At 43.7% G+C, this 27769-nt stretch overlaps 1 protein-coding gene across 1 annotated transcript in view; it reads right to left on the reverse strand.

Annotated features, from left to right (window-relative positions):
* Window positions 1–9280: 9280 nt before the first annotated feature.
* Window positions 9281–27769, reverse strand: part of Fli1 (Fli-1 proto-oncogene, ETS transcription factor) — a 116775-nt gene continuing 98286 nt past the window's right edge. Inside the window, exons 6-9 of the mRNA XM_036194345.1 lie at window positions 16345–16410; window positions 14469–14528; window positions 12571–12618; window positions 9281–11254 (exon numbers count right to left, since the gene is read on the reverse strand). Of these exons, the coding sequence (XP_036050238.1) occupies window positions 10725–11254; window positions 12571–12618; window positions 14469–14528; window positions 16345–16410 (704 nt within the window). The 3' untranslated portion in view covers window positions 9281–10724. The remainder of the gene's footprint in view (window positions 11255–12570; window positions 12619–14468; window positions 14529–16344; window positions 16411–27769) is intronic.

Raw genomic sequence — 27769 nt, forward strand, 5'->3', positions numbered from 1 at the left:
ACAGTAACGTCATAACTCAGAACATTGCTTTTCCTCATTTCCCAGCCCTACCCCTTCTCCTCTTTTCCTCTTTTTACTCCTGGAGAGAGAAATGTAAAAATTTGTCATCTAGAAAAAAAATATATAATGGAATATAAGATCATTAGGAGAAAACTAATTTATAATTACTATTGCCCCTAGTTTCCTCCATTCCCAATATTTCCTAGCTCAGAAATTGCACCCAAATGTATGTAAATAAGGGCAGATAAAAGCCACAGATGAATACATCTCATTATCTACCCTGCCTCTTCAATCTCTTTGCCTCCTGAAGCTGTAGGTGTGGCCGAGCAGGACAAGTGTCAGCTTCCTGTGGCATAGAGCTGGCCTGGTGTGAGTTTTAGTGCTCAGCACAGTGAGAAAAGCTGTGACATTGTGGTGTGGATGGGAGCCAGGGTTCCATCAAGGCAGGGTGAAAACATGTCCTTGTGGAGAGGTAACCCAGCATGGGGTGCTAAGCTTGAACTGGCTGAAGATGGCACCCACACACTGGGATAGGAAAAGAGGAGGTTTGTGAAGTGGACCTCAACAGGAGAGGAACCTGCCACATGTGGATAGGGAGGGTTCAGAGAGGAACATTGATTATTGGCAGGGTGCTGGTAAGGAAGTATATACTCAATATGCTTATTGAAAATCACCATTCTCATTACAAATATGGAAAGGAAGAACCTAGAGGAATCCTGTGGTGCTGCATTGGAAATGTGGGCATTTAAATGAACTCAAGATTTTCAATATTGACAGAGATAAATATGGAGTGTATACATATTTGTATATGAATGTACATTCATAAACATATGGGAATATATATACACAGAGAGAAATTTCATATTAAATGTATGCATATGCATATAATGCCTAGCGCTGTCCACTGGGAAGGCCTGGAGATAGGGTCACTGTTTAACAGTGGGCACACTTAGTACCCAGGTACTGGCTTTGAAAAATCCTTTCCCACTAAAATGATCCAAGAATCTCGGTCTTAGGGACTGGAAGCCTAAATGTACTTTTGAAGGAAGAATTAAGGAAGTCAGCAAAGACTGATGGGTGTGTAGCAGTCAAAGTTGAAACCTACCTGAATGGCTTCCTATTGGGACAAAATGCTCATCAAACTAATGAAAATAACATATCCCAGGCTCACAATAGAACTGAGAACTATTAGTCTTTAGAGTCATGTCTTTTGAAACACATTAAAATATGCACACATGAATGAATGATGCATTAGAATTTGATGGTGTGGAGATATTCCCATAATACCATGGGGAACATCTGCACAAAATGCTAATTGCAAAAGAAAAAAGCATGACTTTTCAGAAAAGCCTGGAAAACACCATCTCTTCAACAAACCAATTATGAACCCCAGCAATAGCAAATACATTGAGAGTGTGTACATCCCAATAGGCTGCCAGGGGAAGAGCCTAGTGATGACTTCTGTGATATGGCTCACAGGAAAGCCAGGCCTAGACCAAACCATGAGCACATACCAGAAAACCAAACCCTGGGGTCATTCTCCAACATAACCAGCTCAAGAGAGTCTAAATTGTCAAGATTCTGAAAGTCAGAGGGAAACTTGGCATTCCAAATGTCACCCATGATTCTGAGTGGTCCTTTCTTCTCTTACAACAGATGATAATGGGCTGGCCTGGTGGCACAGGTCTGTCAATTCCTATTCCTATTACTATGGAAACTGAGGCAGAAGGATCATAAGGACTAACTTGGCTACAAAGTGAGTTTAAGACCAGCCTGGGCAACTAGATGAAGCCTTGCCTCAAAAGAAAAGAAGAGCAGTGGTCTGAAGATGGTCCAGAGTAGAGAGCTTGCCTAGAGGGTGTGAGACATAGTTGCTTCATTTCAGATCCAAGATTCAGGAAAAAAAAAATAGAGGCAGACAGAAAAGTGATTGCTGCCTGGGAGACATGGAAGGAACCTGTCCAGGTCAATTTTCTGGTTCTCTGGCTTGTAGTAGACTCTGTAGGTGGAGGCTGATGCTTGGCATAAATGCACATGCCAATATCCAGAGCTGATGGAGCATTAGTCAGCAATGTCCTTCCTTCCTTCCTTCCTTCCTTCCTTCCTTCCTTCCTTCCTCCCTCCCTCCCTTCCTTCCTTCCTTCCTTCCTTCCTCCCTCCTTCCCTTCCTCTCTCCCTCCCTTCTTCCCTCCCTCCCTCTCTTTCTCTCTCTCTCTTTTTTAAAGGTTTATTTATTTATTTGTTTGTTTGTTTGTTTATTATGTATACAATGTTCTGCCTGCATATGTCCCTGCAGGCCAGAAGAGGGCACCATATCTCAATATGGATGGTTGTGAGCCAACATGTGGGTGCTGGGAACTGAACTTAGGTCCTCTGAAGAATAGCCAGTGCTGTTAACCCCTGAGCCTCCTCTCCAGCCCCAGCAATGTCCTTTCAAACAGCTTAAGAAAAGATGTTTATTTGTATTGTAATAACTGTTTTGTAAGTTTGTGGTGAACTCAAGATTTATAATTTTTGCTTTTGTGTATATGAGTGTTATATATCCTGGTGATTGTGGTGTACATAAACTTGTGTATGCAGGAGCAGGCTAGTGCACATATTCTCAAGGACAAAGAAGGTTAGCAGGTGTCCTGTTCTATTGCTCACCATCTTATTCCCTCAAGACAAGGTCTCCTGTTGAACCTGGAGCTAGGCTCATAGCCAGCAAGCCACAGGGATCCTGTTGTCTCACCTCACCACATAATGTTGATTACAGATGTATACACAACTGAAATTCCAACTCAGGTCCTCTTACCCTGGCACATGGTCTTATCTACCAAGTCATCTCTCCTGCCCCTAATTTTTAAAATCTAAAAATAGTTATAATGTGTAATAATATAGCATATTTCTGTTTAACTCAGAGAGAGAGAGAGAGAGAGAGAGAGAGAGAGAGAGAGAGAGAGAGAGAGAGAGAGACTGGGTCTTTCACTGATCTGGAAACTCACTGATGGCCAGAGAACTCCAGAGATCTGTCTGTCTTAGCTACACCATTGTTAAAGTTACAGATACACATATCAAGCTTGGCTTAGGTGGGTTCTAGGGAATAGAACACACATTCTCCCATGTGCCTGGAAAGTCCTTTACCTACTGAGCCATCATCTCAGCTCTTGATTTAACTCCTTATATTAGGGAGACCAGAACCGGCCATGTTTAAAGTTTCGACATCCATGTGATATTTTTGCATTTCTGTAGTTCTTTTAAACAGAGACCATTTTTATTACATGCTCTTACCTAACTTCTTCCATGTCTTTGGATGGTACTACCGCGGTCCTCATTTTACACAAGAGGAAGTCAGCCTCATAGACAGAAATCATAACACAAGGAGGGACAGAAGGGATTTGTAGCTTGGTCTTTCTGACTGTGGACCTGTTCTTGCTTCACTCCCCATGTGTTCAGTGACTACTTGCTGTGAGCTACTGCCACCACAGTGGCAATCAAGATAGATGTATGTTCCACCTTCCATCAAGCCTCTGAGGGGCCTTAGGTCTGTGAAAATGTCGGGCCCCAACTTACCGAGGCATAAAATCCCAGCTACCAACTTCTAGTCCTTAGCCAATTTAATAATCCTGTCTGATATTTCTGACAAAGTGTGTGTTTAGCATCCCTTTAGATCAAGCTCCTTTCTTTGCAGCCCCTGCAGCTTCTTGCATGCTCTGCTGACTTGAGGTGAGCACACAGAACCAAGGAAGGACAAGCACCCACATAGGGCACCATGAGGCTGAGGATGGCGAAATGCAAATGCCTTCTGGGAAATCCAATCTGCTCCCACTTTTCACTCATCTGGAAAAGGCCTTTCTGACTGCAAAATAAAAATCTGTACTGTACCGAGTTTCCAGACGGGGTGGCCTCCAGCTACTATAACTGCCCTTGAAAAGCCTAACAGGTGATACTGACCACACACAACACAGCACACACACACACACACACACACACACACACACACACACACACACACGCTTCCTGCTCAGCACTTTGTACTGGACTTCCAGGTTGCTCTCTGATGCCTCACAGGGTCACGGGCAGGAGATGTTACTCAGCTCCCTAGTCAGTAGATATCAGTAATTTGCCTACTAGGTGAAAAGGCCACACTCATTTAAACTCCCCAAATTGTCTCTCTCCTCCTACTAAGAAAACACATGCATTAGCTCAGCTAAAATCCCGAAGGTTAATCTAGCAATTGTAGGTAAGTGAGTACTCTCACTGGAAACTTTGTTTTCCCCTAGAGCTTTTAAGCCAAGTGTCAATTGACTATGTGCTTAGGAATTTACCGGCTCAGACAGGCTGAAACAATTAGACAGGAGGCCAAGTAAGAGTGAGAGAGGGAGACAGACCCCAGGCATGAGCCCACATTCCTTTCAGAAGCTTCTCTTCATAGTCTTTCTCCTTTGGCTGAAGCCCTAGAGGTCCGCCTGGCTAAACCACTTCCTCTCAGAAGCTGCCATCCTCTGTGGGGGCCTGGGATTTGTAGTCTTCAAATCAGCTGATCTTTCATAATTCTTAAAGGGACTAAGGCTGAAGGCATGCAGTATCAATTTCAGTAGCTTTCCAGTGATGAAATGCTCCATGTGTGTTTTCACAAATCACAAATTCCTTCTTGAATAAAAGCAAAGCCTCTGTGTGCTCACCAGAACTCTACTCCAGCCTCTCTCCAGAGTCTATACCTCCCCTCTGCAGTCTACACCTCCCCTCCCGAGCCCACACCTCCCCTCTCCAGTCCACACCTCCCCTCTCCAGTCCACACCTCCCCTCTCCTAGTCTCCACAGACACTCCACTTCTTTGCTGCTCCTGAGTTAAGAGACACAAGCCCTCACTGCTGCAAAGGTAGAGGAACCTCTGTAAAGAGGCAGACCGTAACAAGGTACAGGACGCTGGCTGGACAGGAGAGGCCATGCTCACAGGCTGGCTCCCTAAACACATTCTTCCAAAGGGTGCTTTGTCCAGCAGTTTTCAAAGCAACATGTTTACATCATGGTTATTAATAAACAAACATGAAAGAAAGTAGTATGTGACAGCAAGACCTTAGAGTCCAGAACTTCTCATAGAAAACAGCCTGGAGAGATGTTGGCTCAGCTGTGCAGAGTACTTCCTGCTCCTGCAGAGGACCAGGGTTCAGGTCCCAACACCTACATGATGATTCACAACCAGCTATAACTCCAGTAACAGGGATCTAATTTCCCTCTTCTGACCTCCATGGGCACCAGGGAGTCACATGGTACACATACATATTTGCATGTAAAACACCCACATACATAAAATAAAATAAATAAACCTAGGCCGGGTGGTGGCGGTGCACGCCTTTCATCCCAGCATTCTGGAAGCAGAGCCAGGTGGATCTCTGTGAGTTTGAGGCCAGGCTGGTCTACAGACTGAGCTCCAGGACAGGAACCAAAGCCATACAGAGAAACCCTGTCTCAAAAAACAAAAGAAAACAAAAAAGATAAATAAATCTAAAACAAACAAACAAACCAGTTGTACCTTGGAATTTGAGGAGTAATGGTTTCAGAACGACCCAGATATACCCAGACCCCAGGATTCTCAAGTCCCTTATATACATGGTGCTTGCATATACTTTAGGCATATCTTCCTATGTATTTAAGTTGCCTCTAGATTACTCTCACTGCCTAAGGCAATATAAAGATGGTGCAAACAATCATTACAGTGCGTTGCTTAGAATATAATGACAGGGAAAATGTCTGTACATGTTGAGCTCAGATGCAGTTTTTAAAACCTATTTTTGATTTTAGTGGTCTGAAAAACCATCACAAAAGCCAGGTGGTGGTGGCACAAGCCTTTAATCCCAGCACTCAGGAGGCAGAGGCAGGGGGATCTCTGTGAGTCTGAGGCCAGCCTGGTCTACAGAGGGAGGTCCAGGACAGCCTCCAAAGCTACACAGAGAAACTCTGTTTCAAAAAATTAAAAAAAAAAAATCACAAATGATACCTTGCTCTGGCAGTGACTTTGCTGGGGATAAATGGATATTTATTTCTTCCTTGACATTCTGGATCCTTCTCTCTCACTTGGACTACAAATATTCTGTCTGTGGGATGACACTTCATGTATTACCCATGAACTAATAAAAAATTTACACATACTCCCTAACTCCATGCAGATATAGGTTAGATACAGCAGTGATCACTTTAAATATTCTTACATTTCTGGTGGTTTTCAAACACTAAAAATGTTTCACAGCAACAGATATCAGAAATACAACTTCCTTTTGGTATCAACAATATTTTGGCACTAAAAAAAATTAAAACTTCTGCTATACATTGAAAATTTATGACCTCTTTTCCCCCTATAATTCATGTGTTGAAACCTTAATCCCTAATGTGTGGCTATTTGGAGATGGGCCTTTTGGGAGGTGACTAAGTCTAAATGAGGAGTTCTCATGCATAAGAGTAATACTCCATATAAAAAAGACCCCAGAGATCTGTTTGGTACCTGGAAACGTGTGTGTGTGTGTGTGTGTGTGTGTGTGTGTGTGTGTGTGTGTGTGTGTGTGTGAGAGAGAGAGTACAGTGGTCCCCCACCCCACCCCCATGAATCAGGAACGGACAGTGAGTTCTTCCTACACCAAATCTAATGCACGTCCGTCCTCTAGAACTGTGAACACTGTGTTTATGTTTGTAAGTCACCCAGCCCGCAATTGTTTGTTGCATCTTTTCAAGTGGACTAAGACATCCACCTGCTCGGAAGGGCTGTGGACAGGTTGGTAACTGAGATGGGAGGGAGGAGGATCTGTTTCCATTAGAACCCCTCACAGTTGCTGACCCCATTTATCAGTTGTTACAATGTTACAGTTGCTCATGGCACAGGTGCAGACCAGTGGAAACACTGGATTAGCAGCCGAGATGACAAAAATACCTGTTTGTTGTAGGCCACAATTTAGCTGAATGTCTGTGAGCTAGCTGAGAACTTTAAATCTGGGCATTGCAGGAATTAAATGCCAGTCCTCCTCCAGCGAGTGCTTGTAAGGACAAAAGAGCTCTGGACCAGCTTTTGGAATGTGAAATGAACTGCTGTGTGAGATTCTGAGGGCATAAGACTGAGCTAAAGTGTTGGAGCTTTGTATAGGAAACCAATCTCTTCAGAGGGCTAACTAGGGCCTGGAGAAATGGCTCAGGACTGAAAACCACTTGCTCTCACAGAAGACACAGGTGCATACATGTCAGGCAGATCATATGGCAGTAGGCTCATAACTGCCTTTAACTTGAGTTTCAGGGGGTCCTATTCCCTCTTCGGACGTCTCTGGGTACTAGCACACATTTGATACATGTACATACATACAAGTGTATACACACATACACATAAATAATTTTTTTCCAAAGGGGTGAATGAACAGTGGGAGTATCCTGTTCTTACAGAAACTGGGCAGGCATGTATGCCTCCTTGTTTTTCCTAATAGTACTTTGTATATTTGAAAACGTATGTGAGAACTTTCTAGTTGATTATTTATAAACACACCTAGTTTTTCTCATTTCTTTCTCTATGCTTGGGCCACTAATGCCAAGTCTTCTTCACTCTTTTCTGTTAGAAGGCACCAGGAAATTTATATAAGTATATATATCTTATTTCACTAATCGTCACTGTTTCTGTTTTGAATGTTGATAGGGGAATGATACAATATTTAAAAAAAAGAAAACAGAACATCAGCTTTCATGAATTTTTATATCACCTTCTAAAATTTTGTCTTTTTGTTCATAACAAATAATTAATCTTATTTTTCCCTGGATAGCATGGAAGACAGATTACAGGACCATTTGAAGACATAAAAATCCATGGACACCCAAATCCCTTATTTAAAGGACACAGTATTTATGTGCATATCCTCTTAATAGCCTTTAAATCATATCTAGATAGTATATAATACCAAATGCAAAGATAAACACTATGTAATTAGTTGTTATAATACATTATTAGGTAAAAATGACAATAAAAGTATCTGTATATGTTCAAGAAAGACACAGTTATTTATTTTTATTTATGTGTATGGATGTGTGTGTGTATGTAAATGTATTCTATGTGTGTGCAGGTGTCTGAAGAGGCCAGAAGGGCATCAGATTCTTGGGAGCTAGAATTATAGGCAGTTGTGAGTCCCCCAAAATGAGTGCTGGGCACCCAACCTGGGTCATCCACAGGAACAGCAATTGCTCTTAACCTCTGGCTATGTCTCCTCCCTACAATTTAAAAGTTTCTGAGTATTTTCAGTTATGGTTGGAGGAATCTACAAATGTATATCTATGTTGTAACAGTTTGTCTATGCAACAGGCAAATCAGTATATATATATATATATATATATATATATATATATATATATCAATGTTTTTTATAATGTAGGATGCAAGTATAAAAAGTTGGAAATCAGTGTTCAGAACTCATCTCCTTTTCTTCAGGTAGACCAGGTAGACAAGCTCCTTTAAGGAGTTTCTAGAGTTGCTAATACTGTGAGAGTCCCTGCAACAACAAGGGCTTTTTCTAGCCTTACTCATCTCCATTATAAAATAGAGGAACAAACTTCCTAACAGTGAAGCCACCTGAAGCAAGCTTCTCTAGTGGGCAAAAAATAGAGCTGGAAAGTCTACACAAAACTATCCTGTGGGGCTTGAATGAAGCTAGACCCCTTGTTCTCCATTGCAGTAGGCCACCTTTTCGGGTAGAGGAGAGTCAAGTATACCGGGCAAGGTCCTGGAGAGGGCTGCTGCTGTAGTTCCTTGGGTACAGTTTACCCATGACCCTGTCTCCCGCTTACAAATGCCTTAGAAAATGTTGAAAACATCCTCAGCAACAGTTTCAAACCTTGCTGATACTGTGCCTTCCACTGTGCTGCAGTGTGTGTGTTTGGAAATTTATTGATGGTATAAGAAACAAGTAGGCAGTTTTTCCTTGGGGCCAATGAGGTACCACAGTGGATAAAAGTGTGATGTGCAAGCCTGATAACCTGAGTTTGATTCCTAGGATCCATGCAAAAAAACCTGGCATGGAGGTGTGCACCTAATAGAGCTGCAGGGAAGCTTGTGGATCAGCTTGTGGATCAGCTAACATGAAGTCCACAGGGTGTTAGAAATATGAAGATAGATTCTGCCTTAAAAAAACAAGGTGAAAGGAGAGAATCAACTCATGAAGGTTGTCCTCTGACACCTGTGTGATAGCATATGTGTACACACACACACACACACACACCAACAGTAATAAAGATAATTTCCCTGTGGGAAAGCCTTTGATCTGGCAGTTAATAAGAAAACAATGTCTTCAGTTCTGAGAGGAGAAGAAGGCACAATTTATTTCAAATTATTTTACAACATAGTCTTCATTGGACAGTTGTCAGCTTAACACTTAACATAGTTTAAAAAGTCACGATTACTTGAAAAATTATATATACTTTTTCATCTAAAAATATATTGCATATATGGAGTAGGAGAAGCCCTCGTGTCCACGAGGCAGAGTTTGTTCTTTTCGGGTTATTGCGTCTCTGTTATTTACAAACATTTCTAAAGCAGATCTAAACACATCTTTTCTTTTGCCCGGGCATTCCTGTTAAATAACTGTACCACGGCTTTTCTTCGTAAGAACACAGTGACTTTAAACGCCCTGTTTCTTTTCATCAATAGTCACATTATGCTTATTAAAAAAAAAACCCAGCTATAAAAACGTACAAATAGCCCAAATGTACAGATTGACAAAAGATGTACAAATTATATTTAAAAAAATAACAATGATTGATTTGATAGTAAAACTGCATTTGTGACCGAGGTCAACTCGTTTATTTACTCTTTTTAATTTTTAATTATTCATTTTTAATACTGTGAGATATAGGAAAATAACTCTGCATAATTTATACAGTAAGTTGCCTTCTGATTGGTTGCCTGTGGTCAGGTGGTCCAACAAGCGCACAGCGCTTGCAAATCTGAGTTTAGAGATCCCTATGACTTCTCAAAGTTCTGGGACTCACTGTCACTACAAAAATAGTTATTTAATCCTCTGTCCTTCAGGAGTGTCTGTGTCTGTGTCAAACCCTCTCACTTCATATTCTGACTCTTTCTGGAGAGAATGCTTAGCCAAGTGCATATTGCCCATTGAGAGGGATTTTTGTGATACCCATGGCTTCTTAAATACACACATACACACATATCTTTCTTTTAAATTCCAGTTGGGCGAAAACTTCACTGGCCTCAAAGCCAGTGTTCCAGTTGCCATCCGCTGAATTAAGTCCTCCTAAGATAAGATTATAAACATCCTGACTTGATTTTCACTAAGTCTCAAACTAGACCGTTACTGGTCAAGTCCGTGATTCCTATGGAATCCTACAATGAGACCCGTGTGTTGATAAGAAAATGCTTTGGTCATAAAAAATACCAAGAAAATTTATACTTCTTTCTCAGAACCATGGTATAACCATTCCAGTAACCTAAATATTTAACTCATTAGATGATAGGAGGTTGAGAATCCAAACTGGTGTACTGGCCCATGGAATGATTCACTTTTTTTTTCAGGTAGAGGAAGCAAAAGTTTTTTTTTTTTTAACATAAAAATAATCATTTAAAAGAACAAATGCAAAAATCTCATCCAAAAGAAAGAATGTCCAGTTTTCTTGTCTGTTCTGGGCCACTTATGTCCTTTAGAGTCCAGAGTATCCAGGAAAAGCGAGGGCTTGAACTCCAGCCAGAAGGTCACTGGTGTTAAGTTTTAGTAGTAGCTGCCTAAGTGTGAAGGCACATGGGTGTTAGGATGGCGGGGGACACTAGGGTTGGGGTAGATCCCGGCAGTCGGAGAGGTCCAGTATTGTGATGCTGCTCCAAAGAAGCTGGAGGAGGTGACAGGCATGGAGGATGGGTGGGGAGGGACAAAGTTCACCTTCTGTTGATGGGTGTGGTAGGAAGGCATGTAGGAGATATCAGAAGGGTACTTGTACATGGATGACTCGGTTGGATGTGGCTGCAGGGCCTGGGCAATGCCGTGGAAGTCAAATTTGTAGGCATACCTTTTGCCATGCACTTTGGTCATAATGTTTTTATCATAGTAATATCGGAGTGCCCTGCTCAGCTTGTCATAATTCATGTTGGGCTTGCTCTTCCGCTCTCCCCAGCGCCTGGCCACCTCATCGGGGTCCGTCATTTTGAACTCCCCGTTGGTCCCCTCCCAGGTGATACAGCTGGCATTGGCACTGTCAGACAGTAGCTCCAGGAGGAACTGCCACAGCTGGATCTGCCCACTTCCTGCAGGCAGTGAGGAAACAGAAGAGAACGGTCTCAGTCCTGCTTAAACATGGCAATTTTCATCCTTCCTAAGAAACCCTTTATTTCCTCTTATGTCAGAATCATGGGGGCAACCCTGTCCTTTAGAAAACAGAAATAGACACATAAGAGTGGTACACATTTACAGGGCATAGGATGAGAGTTTGGCATGTGTACACAGTGACCGATGATGAAAGTGTGGTAATTAGCATGCTCATCATTTCAAATGCTGGATCATCATTAAAGATCCTCTTATCCAGCTAGTTTGAAAGGTACAATAAATACTGTGAACTCTACTGCTTGCCACTGGGATTAGCTTATTAAGCAAGGTTAGATCTTAAGACAAATGGGCACAAAGGTTGGTAATGAAGTGTTGGCTTTGTCTGTTTGAGTAAGCTGTTATGACTCAGGGAAGCCAAGTCCACTCATCCTTTTGTTAAGATTATTGACTCTTTCCTTCTACCTAGCCCAGAATCACTATCTAATATCTACTTAGTATCAAAGTCCCTCAAACCACTTTCCTGTCAGCCTTAAAGAGTGTCCAGCATCCCAGAACCCCTTGGATGTGGCTGTGGGGAGTAGCAGGGAGAGGGTATCTCATGGACTTAAGGGTTCACTAAGTGGACTGTCTTCCAGCAGAGTTCTAGTGAGTGGATTTTAGTGTTAAGTTCTGCACCAAAGAATGTGAGTAGAGGTAAAAGTAACGGGAAGGGATGCTGGATAGTCTTTATCTTTTGGACAAGAATGGTTATAAAGAGCAGGGAAGAGGCCCGTCCACAGCTTGTGTTTCCTGGAGTGTGGCAGGGGCAGTAGGCATGTAGGCCTGGATGTTGATGCCTCCAACTCCCAATTTCCAAGAACACATTTGAGAGTTATTTTTAATAGCAAATCCTTAACACATTGTCGAGTTCACTTGATGTGCAACTCTTTAGGGACACATTTCTTTTGAAATGACCAGATAACTGCAGAACTCAAACCAAAACACACAAGCGCCATATGAGGAGTAACTGGGAGCATCTGTCCTCACTGCAACATCTACTTGGGTCATTGACCACGAACATAAACATCTGTGCAGAGGTGCAGTGTGAATACCTTTGTTCTCCAGAAGCACCTGTAGTCAGTGGACACCGCTACCCACTAACAAGTGCCGGACTGCTGTCTGTGCACAACTGAACATTTGACTAAGGAAGCATGGACAGCTTCCCAGACAGGTCTGGACTTAGGACTAAGATTGCTGTGACCTTACAGATACAGAGAATATTCTGGAAAGAAAGGGTTGCCAGCCAAGGTTAACTCACCAGGGTTGGCTAGGCGGCTGCTGGTTGGGCCCAGGATCTGATAGGGATCTAAGGAAACAACAAGAGAAGAAGTCCGTTTCACTTCTTATCAAACAAATTGACAGCAGCATCACAATGAAGAAACCTCAACAGTTCCCACTTTATCTGAGGGTCATAGGCAAGCTTGATCAAAGACCTTGGTCACAGTTCCGGCCGAATCATATGGAATAGAAACAGCACCATTTCTTCACATTTGGTTTCTAAACTTTTAGATTATGTTGTTGTTACCCCTTCCCCAATCACCCACAGGTTTGCAAAGGAGCTGGCTAATATTCTGTCACATAGTGAATAAACTGAAGGATTGTTTATTAAAAGGTCCCAAGGTGATGACTAACTGGTAATACTCTTTCTAATGCTGAAGACATTACATGTCTGAGTTTTCTGATGGACCATAAATACCACCCGGCAGCCTGGGTTTTAGTCCCAGCTACGTCATGAACTCAATCATGTTTTGGACAACCTCTGGGTATCAGTTTTCTCAGCTAAGAAGGGTGGGTTGGGATCCTGGCCACAGTTCCCTTCTACCAAAACACTCTGTGATTTTAAGCTTGGAAATGTCAGCCCTAACCAGAATTTGTATTTTAGCTATGAAATAACTTTTTTCCAGTTATAATTGTAATTATTAACAAATTAATGTAGCTTCTTCTTAAAAATTTAAATTAACTCAAACTTTCTTAAAGCCTTTTAGTCCCCCTTCCTTTTTATTAACTTTTAATATTTATTTAAACAACATTGAAATAGTTTGGGCAGATGATATTGGATTTTTTTCCCCCCGGAACTTTTAAATGTGCTCCACCTGACTTAGTTTTAACTTGAATTTCACCTTTTATTCACTTTCTGTATCTGGGGTGGAATGTTTGCCCTTCCCAAAGCAAATGGCTTGTTCAGATCTGAGCAATGGCTGTCTTCAGATCTATGAAGGGCCTTTGTGTGGACCTTTCCCCAGAAGACAAGGTGGCCAGAGGGGAAGCTGAACAGAGGATGCTGGCTTAGAAAAGAACTGAGCCAAGGTAGGCTTGTCAACTTTCTGTTCATTGTAAGCATGCAAGCACAGGGGTGGGGGTGGCATGCCACAGGAGGTCATGCTGTAGAGGGTATTATAGATTGCACTCTCTACATCATTTCAGCAGTAAGAGTCTCTAGGTTCACGGCTTCAAAGTTCCTCTGCCTTAACTGCTAAGAAGATCCATCCTTAGGTGAGGACATCTCTAAAGTACGGTTTAGTGAAGTGTAAAAGGCTTGGACGGGAAGCGGGGACTCTGGAGCTTCAGCTCCACTTGTCTTTTAACAATTCCTTTGCCCACCTGGGCCTCTGCTCCCTTCTTCTACAAAATAAGGCATCAGGCCATTTCAGCTCGAAGTCCCTTTTCTGTCTGATATTTAACAAATATTTTCCTGGGTCCAGTACTTGCTACTTCATTCCAGATACTTCATTAGAAAGAAGAGACAATGTGGGAAGCAGAGTTGCCCCTTGGTATACATAGGGCATTGGTCCTAAGTCCCATCAAGGCTGTTAAAATCTGTGGCTGCTCAAGTTCTTTACAGACAACAGGGTATTTGGATATAATCTACGCATATCCTTCCATGTTCTTTAAATCATCCCTAGATTACCAATAGCATACAAATGCTATTGTATTGTGTTGTTGAAGGAATAATGAAAGACTGCAAGTCTGTATCCATTCAGTGCAGATGCAAATCCTTTCCTGAGTGTTATCGGTCGGTCTGTGGTTGGTTAGATCCCTAGACATAGAACCCACAGATGTGGAGGGTCTACTGAACACTGTCTCACTCCTCCATTGACTGTGGAATCCACAGTTGCATAGCACACAAGGGAAAGGCTGCACATCTGAGCCAGGTACCTGGCTGGGGCCGTTGCTCAGCATTCTTGCCCATGGTCTGTGCTCCTCCAAGGGGAGGACCTGTGGAGAAGAAGGCAAAGGTGATGAGTGGAGATTCCTCATGGGCAGGAAATGTTCTTGTCTTATTCCCCTAGAAGGAGGGCACGTAACTGCTGTCTACCCACTCTCTCATTGACTCATGAGTTCATTTTATTGTGAATACTTACCATGTTGCTATGTTGGCACTGGTCTCCAGGCAGGAAATTTAGCAACAGAGTTATATATTTTAATAGGAGAGACAACATGAAACAATACCTGCTGATTTGGGGTTGTAAAGTTCATTTGAAAAGTGGGACCTTGACCTGGGAGAGTGGATAAAACTGTTTGCTGGAGAAGCATGGGGACATGAGTCCAGATCCTGAGCATCCACATAAAAAAGTGTGGTGTGGCTGCACACATGCCAGCCTCGCTGGGAAACGGTGAGCTCCAGGTTTAGAGAGAAACCTTGTCTCAAGGGACAAGACAGAGCGACGGACCAATGTCTTCCTTTGGTCTCCATGTGCATGCACGGGTATGTGCCCACACATGCTCCCCCCCTCAATGCCCACACGTGTGTCCTCCCAATGAACACACATGTGTCTCCCCATGCAAACAGATAAGTTTAAAAAAAAAAAACACAACAGGATCTACATAGGCATCTCTCCTGAGGAAGTGACATTTGAGCAAAGATGACCTATTTTCTGTGATTCTGCATTTTGTGAGGGCCCCTCCATGGTGTCTCACACATGCCCTCTCCATTCCTCTCTGGCTTCCCCATTTTGAATGTGTGCTGCTTTTGTGTGGTCTGTGGCTGTCTTCCTCACACCACTCTGTCTTCCCATTGACACATTATTCTGTTGAGTACTTCAGTGACTTGTTTCGACTGAAGAGTTAAGGTCTGTTCACAGCACCATTCACAGGCCCTTTCTTACCTTTTGTCCACCACACATCCTAAACTCCAAGAGTCTGGAGTTCTCACTGCCAGACATGCTACCATGGTCTTCTCTGACCTCCACCTCTCCGGGCTCACCTGTCTTCTCTCGCTCCCTAGACTTAATCCTGGCCTGTCCTTGTAGCACTAACTCAAATGGTAGCAGGTGCACAGGCATTGCTTATGCTGATTAAAAATGTTGTGTGTGTACCTGATTTCTCTCCTCTGCCTAACTCTCTGGTCTGTGCCTGGCTCATTTTTGAGAGTCCCCCAGAGCCACATGCTGTATGCAGAATGAACAAATAATACACACTCATAAATGAGATGGACCCTGGTTATCACTTGTACAATTGCAGCCTCATTATCAAAATAATTTGCTTTATGTCCCTTCCATTTCCCAGCAGTTTTACTTCTTGGAGACAGTAATATGGACACATTGGTGGAGGAGTGACTCATTCTCTTTCATCACCCCTTGATGGAAGATACGGGGTGGGTTTCAACAAACCATCACCTCATCACTGTAGGACAAACTAATGTTTGTGACACACAGCATCTCCTCATACGTGCCAGTCTCTCTAACTGGGGTTAGGAACATTGGCATGACTAAGCCCTGTCAAGTGGAGAATCCAAGTCCTAGAGATTCACTGTCCCGTCTGAAATAACAAAATCTGGCCAGTCATTTATCTTTTATAAATCAACTTGTCCCAAGAAACCTTCAAACTTTATAAGTTCTAAAACCAAGCCAAATGCAGCAAAACAAACCTCAAAAGTATGAATCGCCCCTGAAAATTCATATTGATATCTAATCCAGACAGCATGGAGACAAATGCTTGTTCCTAGTGAGTGTCTCACAACCCTGTTCCCCCTTCCCAACTTCCGGCTTCCAGAACATATTGCTGTCTCAAAGAATGGTCGCTATTTACTTACTTTTGTTGAGGCTAGAGTTCATATTATTGCTCCATCCTCCTCTCCTGACTGAGTCATAAGAAGGATCTGTTGAGAAATAACAAATGGGGGCACGTTAGCTTTGTTTGGCAATATGAAGATGCTCTCTTGGTGATCAGAGGAGGTTAAAATTATTTCAGCAATAGTTAGCTAAGCACCACTAAATTCCCAAAGTATCCTATTCCCTGAGGGCTGTGGGGTAGGGTGATGGAAACACATTAACTCTAATTTTGGGATTGTCTCATCGGGGAGGTGAAGCAGTAGGAAGGATCCTGAACTTGAAGTTGGAGGATTGGCTCAAATTCTGTCCCTGTCACTATTTGTTGTGAGTTGTGGGATGGATCATAAGACTTCCCCGATCCTTGTCTTTATAGAAGGAAATTTTGTATGAACTGTCTACCTTATAGGGTTATGCTAATGATCAAGCGAGAATACCTGTGAGCTACCTTGTAAGGTTTTCTAAAAATATAAACTACCATAAAGTAAGGGGGAAACACCTATTCAAAGATGACTAGCAAGGGTCTTGGTCAGCTCTGAAGAGCTGCGGAGTGGTGTCTGGATGAAAGGTCCCCTGGGCAGAGCATCTCAAAGTCCAGGCCTATGATACTCCCTACAAGGCCAACTCAAGCATCACCTCCTGGCACCGGTGCTGTGGGATGACAGTCAGAGGTGTGCCCATACTGTAGGCTGTCCAAGGCCTCCCAGACATTTCTGTAGGCAGGAAAGAGCTTCGTCTGATAACCACACAGAAAGAGGAAAGGCCAGAGAGATGGTTGGAACTAAGGCTGAACAAGGAATGAGCAGACAGAGATGTTCCAGCTAGGCAGGCTGGTACTATATGGACCCTGAACTTTGTGGTACTCAACTTTTCTGTTTCCACAATCATGTTCAGAAACTGCTTAAGCAACTGTCTAGAAATGGTCCTCATTTCCTTTTGCATTGTGTGACTACCATTGAGACATGGTACAGACCCACCAGAAGGGTAATGATACAGAATTATGACTCTCAAAGTCTTTCCCTGAACAACAAAGGAACCATAAAAACCGTCTGAATAGACGGAACACAAACCTCATCAAACAACTGTCTCATGGGGTGCAGCAGAAACCATCGCCATTGGGCTGTTCTGAGCCTCCAAAAAATTAGAATAACAGCCAGAGAATGGATGGATGGATGGATGGATAGATGGATGGATGGATGGATGGATGGATGAACGGATGGATGGATGCATACATGTATGCATTCATCTGATTGCCTGGCTTCACTATTACTGGTTAAGATGAACCAAAAGACAGGAAGTGTCCTTGTGGAAAAATCCATGTGCACACGCACATTCCTCATGGCTCTGGAAAAGTCAGTTCAGTTTTTAAAATTATAGTCTTTAGCAATTGGCACAAAAAGCAAAACAGAGCGCAGGGCGGGGGTGCGGCCGGAGAGGGAGACAGGGAACAGGACAAGGAGTCACAGCTCAACTCCTTTAAGTTGTATGTTTTTATTTTTGACCTATTTTTCCTTTATTTCCTGAAAACAGACTCTTCTTGCTTAAAAACAAGCAAATGGTAAGCCAAGAAGCAATGGTTATGAGCTTGGAATGAGGTTGATGACTTTATGGACACTTTTTGAAGGGGTCTGTGGAGCCCCACAGAGTGCATGTAGCTTTAAGATAAGCCACAGGCAAGGGGAGAGTCAACTAAGTTTTTCTTTGGTCAGGAACAGGTTGCTAGTTTGGCCTCCCATCACTGGTCACTGATTTGGGACCAACTTTCTGTACTGTGTTATGTACATGAAATGCCATACAAAACAAGGTCCTTACATTTAGACATGACGCAGTCCCCAAGATAGTCAGGTTTTGCCATGTGCCAAAGACATTGCTGAGATGTCAGTGACTTACTGGAGACTAAGGAGGAAAAGGTAAGTAGCATTGGGGGCCTGTAGGACTTGAGTGGGACCTAACTGGAGGATAGAGAGTGAGCCATGCTGCCAGGAACAGAGATGGGTGGTGTGGTGCTCTGGCAATGCTGGCATAGAGGGATGTAGAGGGAGAGAAGAAAAGGACCAGGGTTGAGTGGCCATTCAAGACCTTGTGGGAGCTAAAGCTAGCATCTTTGTGGCCTTCATGATTAAGACAATAGGGCCAGAGGAGGTTCCCAGTGTGTAGCAACTCCAAGAAGGCCAAGTGTGAAGGACTCATGCATCCCAGATGCTGTGGGGAAAGCACAGAGGACCTAAGGGGGTGGAAGCCATTCTCGCAGGACAGAACAGAAAGTAGAATTGAAAGTGATGAATGTAAGTGTCTGTTTTAGGGTTGCTACTGCTGCAATGAAACACCATGACCAAAACCACCTGGGGAGGAAAGGGTTTATTTCAGCTTACATTTCCAGGTAATAGTACATCACTGAAAGTCAGGACAGGAACTCAGACAGGGCAGGAACCTGGAGGCAGAAGCTGATGTAGAGGCTATGGAGAGGGTACTGCTTACTGGCTTGTTCAAAATGGCTTGCTCAGCCTGCTTTCTTATAGAACCCAGGACCACCAGCCCAGGGGTGGCACCACCCATAGTGGCTGGACCTCCCTCATGGATCACTAATTAAGAAAATACTTTACAGCTGGATATTAAATAGGCATTTTCTCAACCCAGAGTCCCTTCTTTTAGATGACTCTAGCTTGTGTCAAGTTGACATAAAACTAGCCAGCACAGTATGTGAAAAGGAGGGGACCCCATTAAGTTCCAGGAATTGGTGTATGACATCTGAAGTCTGAGGCACCCCTAAGATGTCTTAAAGTTCCCAACTTACACCTGTCTCAGAAAGCACTTCTATAACTGTTCAGAACAGTTGCTTAGGACTCAGTTACCATTGACTTCTTGTTATCTTTCCTTCTATTATTTTATTCTGGCTCTCAGGACAGAGCAGGTGTATGAAAGTTCCAGAAGGTAGGAATGAATTTCCTAGGTAGTCACCAGATTCTTTGGTAGCTAAGTGTTTTGAAGTTGGAGTTTGAGGAAGAGTGTGACAGCCCATCTTTGCTAAGATTCAGCAGACCCCAGGGGCGGAGGAGGCTGAACTTCATAGGCAGATGCTCCCACAAGTATATCTTGTGTCAAAGGCTAGCAAGTCATCCACCCATTCAGCCCTCCCATGGGTGAAAATAGAAGTGTTGTAGACAGAGGCTGTTCCACAATCAGTCTGTGCAGTGTTCTTATTTTGAAGTTCACAGAGCAATAAATGGCCAATGCCATCAGCAGGCATCTTCAGCCAACGTGTGGCCCATTCAGTGGAATTAGACATGGAAAACATGGACTTCCTTCATATTAGTCTTCTTGTTCCTCTCTACATACATGGAAATCCTTTCTCTGGCCCCTAAGTCTGAAAAGCACAGCCAATGCCTACTTACTGTACAATCTAGTGAGTACATCATGAAGGGGCTGGGATGCAGGAGACAACTCTGTCATGTAAGACTGAATTAAAACCAGTGTTTGAGAATGAAGTCTCAAGGCGGGAAAGGCCAAAGCCAAGGTCGTCTATCTGCCTTGCACATTTGAAGACTAGAGAGCCTTGGAGCTGAAATGAAACGTTCAAGTCAACACAGCACAGGGACCAGCATGACCCACATTAAAGAAATATCACCAGTCCTAAGACCTGCACCATTGCCACACATATGAAAAGTACTCGGAGCAGAAACATGCCGACCAGTTTGTCAAATGCACCCCTTTCTGCTCCTCTCCATCCTTCTCACCCTCCTTTCCCATTTTCTTACCTATTACCTCATCATTCATTAATTCGTGTTACAGTCCTCACAGGCGGACTGCTTTTATGGTTTGGAGTATGCGACAACACTGAGAACAGTGCCTCGCATATGGTGAGTACACAAAAAATACACTTGGAACACATGAATGACTGGATAGACAATGTCTTCTCCTTGTTAAATACACACAAACCCTGCTGTCATCCACCTGCAGAAAAGAATCCAAGACTCTTACCCTCCTGAACTAGGTCTCTAGCTACTTTAGGCCTGTGGTGTGGGATTATACACTAGGTCAACACTGTCTGGGCAGCGGTCCACCTATTTTGAAGTGGAAGCTGAAAGCATGATCCTTCAGGGAGGTCAGGAGCTGGGTACCGCTCATTTATGTGCCTGGATCAGCAGGAGATAGCACACAGGATGGTGGTCCCTTAAGGTTGTATCATCTTGTGATGCCATCACCACCAAAGTACATTCTGATGTTTATACAGGTATAAAAATAACCTGAAATGATATTTATCAGAACTGGTCCCATTGTTAAACAGGATAATGTCATCACTAAAATGAGGGATTGTTTTTCTCCTACTAAATGTCCCCCAAGTGAAAACTTAGTAATGTGGTCAGCTCTAGCACCAGACACATGGACAGACATATCTGCAACCAACGTGGAAAAGCTGGAGCAGGGGGCAAGCGTGCTGCACAAATTCCTACAAACACCCTGGCTCCAGAGCCTGATGCTGCCTGGTGATGGCCAGGGTCAGCCTGTGCACCCACAGGCTGTGGTGGCTCCGAGCAGCTGAGTGCACACATACCGACACTCCACATGTGGTGTATGGCGTCTGCCTCTTGACAGCTTGCTTTGGAGAAGAAAAGTTTGGGATGGCCAAAACTCAGTGTCAAAAATGTGGCAGTTCAGGCCAGCGCCCAAGGTGACACTCTCAGGCCTTCTCTGTAGTGGCAGATGGCTTTATCAGCAGAAAATTATGGCCCGATTCTGACAAACTCTCTTTCTACTCCAGGGAAGGCTGACACCCGCTGGCTTTACGGAGTACTAAGATGACAAATCCTATTGTGATCCCTTTACTGAGCAACCACCAGTGGGCTTTGCCTACGGTTTCTGGTTTCAGGCAGTCCTGAGGTCAGTTTTCGCCAAAGCAAAGAGACCTGGGCCTCATGCCGGGGGTTCTGGACTTTGCCAGCCATTGTGGATAATTTAGCTTCCCATCTATGGCGCCCTGAACAGTTTCTCCATTATGCAATGCTCAGTGTGGCTTAATGCGACACTAAATGGCCTCTTAGATTCCAAGACAGCCTCCCAGGGTAGAGTAATATGAGCTGTGAGCTCTGCTGGAAGGGGAAGGCTTTTGCTGGCTGTGACCATGGCATAGACACACCAGTGTTAAATCAGCCCTGGAAATATGGCATTCATCTCTGGAAAGACCTTGTTTTCTACTCTGATGCCTTCAGTCAACTGTCTGAGGCCCAGGTGCATCAGCCTCGACACAGCTCTTGATTTTGTTGTGACATCATCCTTCAGCCATCAGCAGCACACAGAAGCCTCTCTTTTGGTCCCTTACTACCCTGGGCCCTGCTCTCCATGACTTGGTGGAAAAAGATGCACTTTCCTTGAAACTTCTCATTGAATTTCTGGGTTTTTTTGTTGGGCAGGCTGGCAGCCTGTGCTATTTGTGCTTGGAAAACCTGGGTCTGCTTGCCAATCAATCTTTCATGGTACTCAGTGAACCCAGTAGGTAAAGCTTGGTCTTTGTTTGGGGGCAGTCAGATGTATTAGGGCATGTGTCTTTCACTGTGACTTTCTCAGCTGATTTTCTGTTTGAGGTCCTGTGCTTCTAGTAGGTTCTATCTCCGTAGATGTGGCTTTTCTGACCACTGACCTGACTGGGATTCTCTGCTTTGGGCTCCTTTGGGCTGAACCCCTTCTGCAAAAGCCAACTCTGCTTCCTGAATCCCTAGTTCACAACTCTGGACCAGCATCTCATCTGCAGTCATTTCTATGATGGCCCTGTTTACATCAGTCATGAGTTGCTCTTGTCTGACCTGCTGGCCTGAATCCTACTTTAAATACAGGGCAAAAGTCACTAACCCAGAAAATGGGCAGTCTAAGCAGAGTTTGGGGCTTTGTCCTGGTGATGCCCTTTCTTGCTAGAGTCTCATGGTGATTTCAGCTGCTACACATGACCCTGGGATCAAGTAGAGTCTAATTCCAACTCTGTCTTATTCATCTTAGTCCTTTGGTTGTGTTATTCTGTCTTTTTGAACTTCAACTTTTGCTTCTCTGAAAAGCAGAATAATAAGCCTGATGGTGGTGGCACACACCTTTAATTAGAGTACTCAGGAGTCAGAGGCAGGGGAATCTCTGGTCCATAGAATGAGTTCTAGGACAGACAGGGCTACACAGAGAACCCTTGTCTGATGGTGGTGATGGTCAGGAAAGCAAGATAACAAATGCCTTAGAAACTTGCTAAGAGGGTCATCCATGTTTTCCATAAACAGGAATTTTAAAATGTATATGACACATAGTATGTTCCATCTTGCTTTTCCCTCTACAGTAAAAGGAGGCCACACAGCTCATTCAGGAAGGCCTTGAGAAGGAGCAGGAGCCCAAGAGTCCCAAAGGGCCAGCTCTACTCTGGGGCCCTTGGACAGAGATTCCAAGATGTGAGTTTCTTCCAAAGGAGGAGATGGATCAGCTGGAACCCTGGTTTGAGAAACACGGTCTCAGAAGACAGAGAGGAGCAGTGGCGAGGCATGGCCGGCCTTTGTTTCCTCCATGACTGTGGACTGCTCAGGTTCCTGTTTAACTGGTCCTGAGGCTCAGGATGAGTCTCCACATCATTTAATCCATTCTCTAAGGCTCACTCAGCCTCCCCTCCCATGGCATATTTGTTCCACAGAGCTACAGAAGATCTTGGCATCCCCCAAAACTGCAGGAGGAAGGAATTAAAAAGGGGAGTCTTTGCTCTAGCTTGGAACTCATAGACGCAAGAGAAAACATCCTGGTTCACATTTCCTTTTCTCAAAGATATTGTCCTGGAATCCAAACAGCCCCTGAGACTCAGGACCAGTCCCGCTGCATAGAGCACAATGGAGGTAGTGTTTAAGGTAGTCTATGTGCGGAAGGAAAAGAAGACACAAGAGGAAAATGCTGGAAAGAAATGGTGGCTTTGAAATATGAAAAGTTTGACGACGTAAGAGCTGGTTCTGGGCACAGCCTTGCCACCATCCCACAAGGCTCCCTGTAGAGCCTGGGTCCTCCTTTCTGTCTGCCCTGTGGGCTTTCTCTCCAAATGGCACAGATGTCTGAATGGACTATTTATTTTGATAAGGCCTCAAAGTGGGGCGTGGGGGCACATGCAGAAACGGAATTCAGATTAACTAGATGAATTGGGTGTTTGCCAAAATTCCCCTCCACACTGGGTTGTGTAGACACAACTAAATTCATACTTCTTTGGTCCGATGGACCTCAGGATTAAGAGCATTCTAGCCAGGAAAAAGGAAAATGTAACGGCTCACTTAGGTAATGCAGCGTTGTTTACGTTTGGCCCCCTGGCCCTGCAGACAGAGAGCGCACTTTGCCGACAAGATGTCCTCCTTTGCCATGAGCATGGAATCCTACATCTGCCTCACAGTTCAACTTTTTCATACCTTTCTTCCAAGTCCTTCAGGTCATGACTCACTGGTCACTTGTTTCATGTTTACTGTTCTTGTGTGCTCAGCTGACCAGTGTCATTCTTAAGTATGACACCTTGCTGGCTAGGTGATCTTCTCTGCAGTAGAGGGACTGGATCTTAGTCACCTTTGTCCCTGCCTGCCCCACCCCTGTACTAGCTTATTGGATTGGGCAGACACATCCCACTACATAGTCATTCATTCAACAAAGTTTTACTGAATGCCTGCTCTGTTGCCAGACACATTTATGTGCCTAGAACACAACATTGGCTAGGCAAACACCCTTCCTCTGTGGAAGTTAATTCAAAACAAATAGTAAACTGTGCAGTAGACTAGAAGGTGCTGAATGGGATGGAGCAAAGCAAGCTGGGAGAGGGAGTAGGCAGGGCTGGGTACGAGGGCCTCACTGAAAACATATAATTTGAGCAAAGATTTGGACCGTCTGACGTGATTTAAATGGAGCTCTCTGTAGCACCATCGTTTCCCTCTGACAAGCACTTGGATTGTCCTGGGTTGAGAGCAAAGACGTTCAGGACAGTCAGCTCCTTTTTGTCAGTTCACATCTAGTGGGAGCTGCTTGATGCTGGAGGACAGTAAGATCCAAAGCTCTACAGGGTCTTTCCACTGTTTGGATGAGGGTCAGAAAAGGGTGAGCAGGCCCAGTAGTTAAACAGCCAGCTGATTTCTGCTTATTTAGACTCGGGCCCATTCCCCAATCTGTGACTTAAGACGGTCTATTCAATGTTTCCTGAGACTGGCCTTCTGACAGACAGCTGAAAAGCTGAAATGGTTTCCAGGGAAGGACTTACCTTTGGAGTCATCATGGGGGAGGTGGACAGGTGCAGTCAAACTAAAGGAAACTACTTTGCTTTGCTCTGGCCTGGCAGGTGAGTAGGCCATGTCGAACCTGGAAACTTACTCCTGAGTTTCTGAGAAAAGGTCCCAGTTTTGGTAGCAGAATATGGTCCCACTCTATCACAGAATGGGAGGCCCTATTTCAGACTTCGAGGGCCCCCAGACATGATCTAAGCCAGACATGCAAATGAGTGTAGGACTCAAGGTCCAAAGCTGGGAGACAGCATATGTGGCCACGTAAGAATTTTAATAGAAATTGAAAATATGACTCAGAGTATCAGAACTGACTTTCTTTAAACTGATCTAAGCTATTGGGCAGGACTGGTGAATAACTATGTGGGAAAGCCAAAGCTTTTTAAGTTTGCAGATTTTTCAAAACTATACAAGAACAGTTTTTTGTCTCTTTGGCAAAATGATAACAGAATCTTACCAAGCACTGGACTGTGTTGGAGCGTCATTTAATGCTTTAAAGATATTTTTTTGGGGAAACAACCTCACTGTTTCCAAAGAGTAAAACCATTCACTGCAAAGGAAAGAACTCAGGATTTGGAGGTTCCCACTCTGTACCCCAATCCCCATCTCATCATCCATGTGCTGTGTGAACCTTGGCAAGTGACTTCACCTCTCTGACCTCAGTTCATGAAAGGTATATTCTTGTGGAAAACAACTGATTAGTTGTAAAATTCAGACTTCCTAAGAGCTAACAGTATATTTAATCCTCACAAAGATCTTTGGAGAACAGAAGAGATCATGAATACAAAGAGGCTTCACATACTCCAAAGTATCCTACAGAATTCTAGTTAGTTATATTCCAGTTAGTGTTTGGGTGTGTGTGTACACATGCATGTGTATGTGCTGGTCCGCTCACCTTGGTGTGTACATGTGGAGGCCACAGGTAGGCTTTGAGTACACGCCTCTATTGTTCTCTACATTATAATTATCGTTCAGTAGTAAGAGCGTTGCTGTTTTGAGAGGAGGTCCTTCACTGGCCTTCTGACAGACAGCTGAAGAGCTGAAGTGCTTTCCCGGGAAGGACTTACCTTTGGAGTCATCATGAGGAGGGGGACAGGTGAAGTCGAACTAAAGGAAACTACTTTGCTTTGCTCTGGCCTGGCAGGTGAGTAGGCCATATCAAACCTGGAAGCTTACCCCTGAGTTTCTGAGAAAATGGTCCCAGTTTTGGTAGCAGAATATGGTCCCACTCTATCATGGAACGGGAGGCCTGTTCACAGAATCTGAGGTTCACTGTTTTGGTCAGTGTCTGACTGGCCAGTGACCCCTCAGTTCTCAGCTCTCTTTATTCCCAGGCTGGAATTACAGATACCTGCCACCTGGCCTGTGTTTGTTTTTTTGAATGTGAGTACTTGGGACCTGAACTCAGGTCCTCATCTTTGTGCAGCACGTTACACAGGGAGCCATTTCCCCGGACCCTCCTTTTAGGTGTTATTCATAGGAGAGAAGGAATTCATTTTTCTTATGCTAGCTAAGCTAATTTCTTCTGGTTCTTTCTCTAGTGGAGGAAGACTGAGTAAATATTTAACTCAACTGAAAAAGATTAGCATTTCTTTCCCAGTGAATCCATCAATTGTCGATGTTATTTACTGAAAATCTACAGGGTGGGAGGAAAGAATACCGGGCAAAACTCACAATTAAAGATGACAAGGTAATCTGTAATTAGGTCCAGAAATAGCTTATGGATATGGGACTCAGGGAAGAGACTCAGTTTGTAGAGGCAAGGTAAACACACTCTGAGCCAGGTATGATTGATTTGGGCTTTGAAGATTTGTTGGATTTTGACATATAAGTAATTATCCTACTTAATGTTATTATTCTCTCTTTAGCTTATGCCTGACAGGAATTCAAACAGCACTGAAGAGACAGAAGAAGCCTCTCAGTCTTCACTCGTGGGATCTGCTGATCCCCGAGAGAGAGGAAAAGCTCCTCACACTTCTATTCCAGCCCCAGAGTTTCTTCCTCAGAGACTTTACCTTCTTTCCATGGGGTTTCTTCAGGAGAAATGCGCTTTGTGATCTTAAATGAAGGCTTCTCCGAAGAGAGGAAGCTGTTACATCTGTAAACATGCTCAGGAAAGGTTTTCATATGAAAATTACAAACTATGCTACTTAAAGTGCTTGTTAACCAGGAGATGGATTTTTTTCATCTGGCTCAGGAGGAGCTTCTCTGACTCCATTTCTCTTTTTCCTCTCCATATGGAGAAAAAGATCTATTCCTTTCTGTGTGTGGATAGATAGATAGATGATATACAGATAGATATTAGATAGAAAGAAGCATGCAGAGAGTTAGGGTTTTTGTAAGTATAGTCTTTTCTTTGTACTTGAGGGGACTGGTTTCAGAGTCTCTATTACACACCAAGACCCACAGATAGTCAAATTCTTTATTTTGGTTATGAGCCTAGCCTTTAATGGCTGAGCCATCTCTCCACCCTGCAAATTTTTTATAAAATGATGCCGTACTATAATAGAACCCGTGCTTTTCCTCCCATAGACTGCCAGTCATTTCTGGATCACTTACAATGCCTCACAACTTGGGTACCACCTCCATGCATGCATACTGCTGTATAAGTAAAGCGCAATAACTCATTGTACCACTGGAGGAGTATCTAAGATCACTTATAATACCTAACACAATGTAACTCATTGCTATCCTGTGTTGTTTAGGGAATATCAGTAAACTCATTTGTTCAATAGGTTGCACTTTCATCCATCAACAGTTGGTTGAAGCTGCCAGTGTCAGAGCCCTGGATGTGAAAGGCTAGCTGCACTTTCCGGTGGCCCCTGCCCCTAAACAAGTCTCCTGTCCTGGAATATCTAAATCAGTATATTGGACAAAACACATGCCTCTGGCTACTCTGTGCAGAGATTGCCACCAGCGGGCATCGAAACCATTTGTTGACAGTCTTCCTTTTCTTGACCTTTCTCCTTCAAACAGCCAATGGGCCCACTTGTAGTTTCCATCACAAACCAGACCACATGGTGAAGGTGTTAATCAACTAAGGTCAATTTCATTCTGACTTTCAGCTTCATTGTGTGGAGTGAGACAGATCTCAAAGTCAAAGAGGAATTGGGTAGAGACATCAGGACTAATAATATAGGAACTGCCAGGC

The sequence above is a fragment of the Onychomys torridus genome, chromosome 7 (assembly GCF_903995425.1).
Source record: "Onychomys torridus chromosome 7, mOncTor1.1, whole genome shotgun sequence".
Classification (NCBI taxonomy): domain Eukaryota; kingdom Metazoa; phylum Chordata; class Mammalia; order Rodentia; family Cricetidae; genus Onychomys; species Onychomys torridus.